This window comes from Maylandia zebra, linkage group LG13, assembly GCF_041146795.1.
Source record: "Maylandia zebra isolate NMK-2024a linkage group LG13, Mzebra_GT3a, whole genome shotgun sequence".
In the NCBI taxonomy this organism is placed as follows: Eukaryota; Metazoa; Chordata; class Actinopteri; order Cichliformes; family Cichlidae; genus Maylandia; species Maylandia zebra.
The window spans coordinates 14,233,666-14,238,792 of NC_135179.1; the positions used below are offsets into that span (position 1 = coordinate 14,233,666).

Consider the following 5,127-nt stretch of genomic DNA (forward strand, 5'->3'; position numbering starts at 1 on the left):
GACTATGGGGTTAATTGTAACATTTCACTCTTTGTGTTTGAGACCATACCATGCAATGGGTAATTGTGCTGCAGAGAAAATAGCTGCACTATTTAATAGCAGAGACATGTAAATACTTTGCATTACATTTTGAATCCACTACCTTAAAAGAGCTCCAATTTACAGACAGAAATGTCAAAAATGTTACAACTATCCCCAGTCTCCCCTATTACCAAATTACCAAATTACCAAATAGTTGCATGTTTAATCATCTGGGAATTTACCCAGATTTATTTATTTATTTATTTAGACATCTTGATTCCCCCCCCCACACACACACACACACACACACACAATGTTCAGCAAAAAGGCACGTCGATGATCAATAACAATCAATAATATCTGGAGACATTGTTAGTATGTGTATCTTGCCTGATCCTGGTGAGATTCCTAGTGATTTTTTTAACATAGGACAGCCCGTTTTTTAGGTGCATGTAGTTCATATTTAAATCATTAGTCATTTATTAATGAACTCTTAGTACAATCACTGTTTTGACTCATCAGGCGCTTAAAATTGGAAAGGTCTTAGTGAATATTCTGCAAATGTACTCTCATTTTAATGCTGATACAAGATACACACATACACGTTTCATGTTTTTTATTATTATAAGTTACACTGATAATTTTGTATAAATGGCAAGAGAAAAACATGTACATTCACTTGGGAGGTAGAAACAGTTTACCAATATGCCACAGGTTCAGGTGTAACACAATATGCTGATACAGAATATGAGCTGTCAAATCAACTGTTGAAGGGTGTGTCGGCAGATCCAGTCACAAGCTATTAGTGCAGAACTAAGAAACACTTAAATAATTGCTTAAATTATGGTTGAGCTCACAAGTTATGGGTCACTTATTTTGGAAATATGGCCTTTTATAGGGCATTGATAATTTTAAACTCTCATCGTGGTGAGTCAGTTTGACAACGTGAGCATTTATTTTGTCCCAAAGTGTTACAAAAATTCACTTTTCTCTGAGTATAACCAGCTTCAACATATCAGTCTTGGTTTGTTTTATAAATGTGGATTAAAGTAAGACGGCTGGACGAATCCGCTGGACATGAAGGGATGCAGGAGCCCTCCAGTGGTTGAAAGCGGAACACCACCCGCTGCGTGGAAGATCACATTTCCAGAGGTGAAGTTGGAGAAAGTTTGATGGAAGCTGGCAGAGCTCGACCCACACGTGGCTGGGTTCGGACTAACATTAATAAGGGAGTTAGAGCCGGGCTGCAAGGTGCTGTCCGCCCCGGGGTTCTGCTTTTTCCACTTGGTCCTCCGGTTCTGGAACCAGATTTTCACCTGGGTTTCGGTTAGACTTAGTGACAAGGCCAGGTTTAGTCTCTCGCACACAGACAAGTACCGAGTTGCGCGGAACTTGTTTTCCAGGGCCACAAGCTGTTCGTAAGTGAACGCTGTTCTGGCTCGCCGTGGTTTGGCACAGGCCTGGTCCGGGCGCCGGCGCTTGTGCGTTGACTGGTCCTGCAAGGTGACCGCTGACTCCCCGTCTCCACTGTCCTGTTGCCCGGTCAGACAGGGCTCCGTGTCCGCAGGTGGGGAGAGAAGATTGGGGTCTACAACAACTTCGGGGTGCCTGGAGAGTGCAGATTGTTCATCTCTTGCATCTTCTGTGGTAAAAAAAGAAAAAGAAAAGTCAGTTCTCATCCTGAAAGTCGCAGCAGCAAACCCAGTGGAGAATTGCCCAATTTAAATATTATTTATTTTCCTCTAAAATTGAGTTGAGCTGCAGTTGTGAGGTGTTAGTTGACAAAGTATGAGAAGAAACCGGAGTTTTCCTTGCTCGGGCAAAATTAGGTGACAAATTTTTGAGGTGATTCGCAAGACTGAGCTGTGTTTTTAAAGAGGTTCTTTATTTGATTTTAGAGGAAAACGGTGACATTTAAGTGAGTCTGTTATTTAAACAATTGGGACCAAACGCCAAGGAGTGAATTTAACTCCGCGGTGCTGAAGGACAGTTCCTGGCAGGACAGACATCACTTGTAACCTGATTAGGAAATGTGTGTTCCTTGTGGAGTGTTTTTCCTCTTTGTTCCGTGTGAACTGCAGTTTACCAAACATAGAAGGCCTAGGAGTTGACATCTGTAAAGCGTTTGATTAGGATCCTGGGGTCGCTGGAGCGGAACAAAGCATAGATTCTGAGGAGAGGAAGATTTGGTCACTAATCCTTAAATAATTTATAAACCACACAGAGCCTCAAATGTCATGTTGCGGAAAGAAATCCCGTCTAAATCCAGCTTCGCCACCTCAGCCATGACGTGCTAATGGAGTTTCATATTTGCGGGTGGATCGATAAATGTCATCTATTTAAAGGGAAGTTTTAATCGAACGATATTTAGGATCAGACATGGATGGGGTGTGAAGTTTGTACCTGCAAGGTGCTGGAGGGAGATATGCAGGATGCAGTAATGGGATATCGATCAAAGCGCGCAGAGGCATCCTCAATGGGACGATTTAAACAATTATCTAGCCTGCCTGTCCCAATGCCAATCACATACTGGGGCTCTGGGAGCAAGCCTTTGTGGCTTCCTTGAAAGGAAACGCAGCCTTGGAAATTAAGGGAAGGTCATACAGAGATGACAATAAATCTGAGAGATAGCGCCTCACTTACTGCTATTTGGTCTCGGCTTGGAGAAAATAAAACTTTTCAAGTATTTCAAATATTTAACTTTTTTTATACGTCCTCATGTTACAGTGTTCAGACGTCTCATTTAGGCATTCAGTTATAAATATGCACAAGATATGCCTGTGTGTTTTTAAGGTAATTTACAGATCCAGGCACACAAACAATAATATATTTAATGAAAAGATTAGAGCCAAGCTATGAGGTGTGTTTTAAAATAATAAAATTGAGGCGTTTTCTCTACCTGCTTCTGTGCGCTCGAGTCTGGAGTCTCCACCTGCAGTGCTGTCCGACTCCAAAGTTGTTCTCTCCGCGTTTGGCGCAGGTAATAACTTCTCCTTGATGATGGAAAGTTCGTTTACCTTCTTACTGTTGAATTTGTTCGGATCCAATATGTCAACTATAGAAAAGGAAATCTTATGACTGGACGTCATTGTCACTTCTTCAGCTGAGGCATCCTTTACGCAGAAAGACTCTTGGAGATAGATGTGCTGATGTGCTCGATTACGCGCCCGGAGAGAAACTTCTCATAGCTTAGTCTGCTCCTTGTTTTCAAACTTCATCAGACCGGGTTCTGTGGCGGTGATCACCTCCTAGTGTTGTGTTCACTCCTCTGCTTCAGTCTGTCAGTCTCGCAGCGTGACCGGAGCGCAGTCTTTAAAGCGTCTATCCCCCCACCCGTCTCCAAACCAGACACGTGACACAAACACTATTAGCGTTTCACACGACCCCCTAATGGGCTCAAAGTATTCGCCGATAATCACCCATATCATTAAATTCCGCAATTCGCGACCTGAAAGTAAATTGTGCACAGATGGCAGTTGATCCATATCAGAGATCGCCCCGTCTCCCCAAATTGGACCCTCTCTCTCTCCCTTTTTTTGTAGACATCACTAGGACGGAGACTTTCGTATATCTTTTAGCAGAAATCAGGGGTTTTCAGAGTCTCCCTGTAAACAGATAGCTGTTTATTTGCTGCCACTGAAATTGTAGGCTTGTAAAGTAACCAGATTATATTTAGATGTTGACTAAATATTTAGGAGTACACTGATAATGATTATTTACAAGTATTATGACAATATTGTCACTTCTAACACATTAGATTTGGCTTAAAATATTGCAAAAAGAAAAAAGAAAAAAGCATCTCTGATGGCAGTTTAAACCCTTCCCTCCAGAATGTTTGCCTATTTATAATGGCAGCCTTCTGATATAACTCTTTTATCTTATCTATCACGAAATTAGTCTTAATAGCCTTAGTCTCAGTGTTTTTAAGAGCCATGGACTGCAAGAAATGTATACATTTTAAGGATAGAAGATAAAGCCTCAAATGACTAGGTCTGTTCTTTATTGATAATTGAAGATGTAAAATTTACACGCATACTAGAGGAAATTAAACAAAGACATGGGAATTCATGAGGATTCACTAATCTATATGCTACATTCAAAGCTAAATTGCAGGCACGGTATAAATGCAGCTGATTGTTTTCTCACCTCATGCAATCGATTTATATTCACAGTCAATCGGATCCATAGTGCTTGCAATTAGTATTCAATAAAAAGTGACATGAGATTGTTTGGAGCTTCATGCCTGCTGATGGCTAAAATGGTGAAACCAGCACTGGATCAATATTCTCAGCAGGTGTCCAATAGAGATAAAACCTGATGGGTAACAGGCAGTTATTTTGGATACTGGGAAGCTAAACTAGTAAGTGAAACTGCACAGATCGTCTTGCTACAAACTTCTTTTAATCTTAGAATGATCTAAATTATTCTTAATACTTTATTTTGAGTTAATCCCCGCTCTTTTTCATGTTTTACTAGAAATAGACTTAAGAGTCATTGCCAAAATGTACTTGTGTAATAAAATTGTAATGTAAATTTTACTATCTAAGCCTGTGAGGTCCTTATGTTGTGAGTATGAGACAGAAGGCAGACAAGCAATATCTCTGTAATACAGGCTACCAGTGCTGTAATGATTGTTAATGTCTTTGTTCTTTATTCTTTTGCAAAGTACCTCTTAACATTGGTTTTGAAAGGTGCCATATAATTAAAAAAATTACTTACTTTCTTGCTCATGGGGGATCTACACGTGTTTGCACACTGTTAAAGGCCCCCCTACACAGTTTCCTGTGTTAGTTACACAGGTCAAGATGATTACTGTGTTACATGGGAGTTTTATTACTTTCCAGTCATAGCCTTCTGGACTGGCACAGTCTGTAGTTACATAGTCAAACATTTGTTGAAGCCACCACTACAGGGTGTCCGCATGTCAGCATTTACATGTGTATGGCACCTTGCACGGCCATTACTGTAGTCCCTCCATATGAATAGAGCCCAGTGCACATTGGAGGTTTACAACTTCCTATGTGAAAGCCCAGTGGCTGGACATCTGTTTGAGTGGGACAAAAGGGACGAGCCTCGAGGACAAAGAGGCCCTCAGGTAGACTTCAG

The 5,127-nt window shown here is 41.0% G+C and overlaps 1 protein-coding gene across 1 annotated transcript; it reads right to left on the bottom strand.

Annotated features, from left to right (window-relative positions):
- Nucleotides 1–622: 622 nt before the first annotated feature.
- On the bottom strand, nucleotides 623–3,908 carry nkx1.2la (NK1 transcription factor related 2-like,a). Its single transcript, XM_004551765.2, has 2 exons — nucleotides 2,921–3,908; nucleotides 623–1,663 (listed from the first exon to the last, which is right to left on the bottom strand). Exons 1-2 carry the CDS (start codon nucleotides 3,108–3,110, stop codon nucleotides 1,053–1,055), a joined length of 801 nt encoding a protein of 266 aa, XP_004551822.1. The 5' UTR covers nucleotides 3,111–3,908; the 3' UTR covers nucleotides 623–1,052.
- Nucleotides 3,909–5,127: the final 1,219 nt, after the last annotated feature.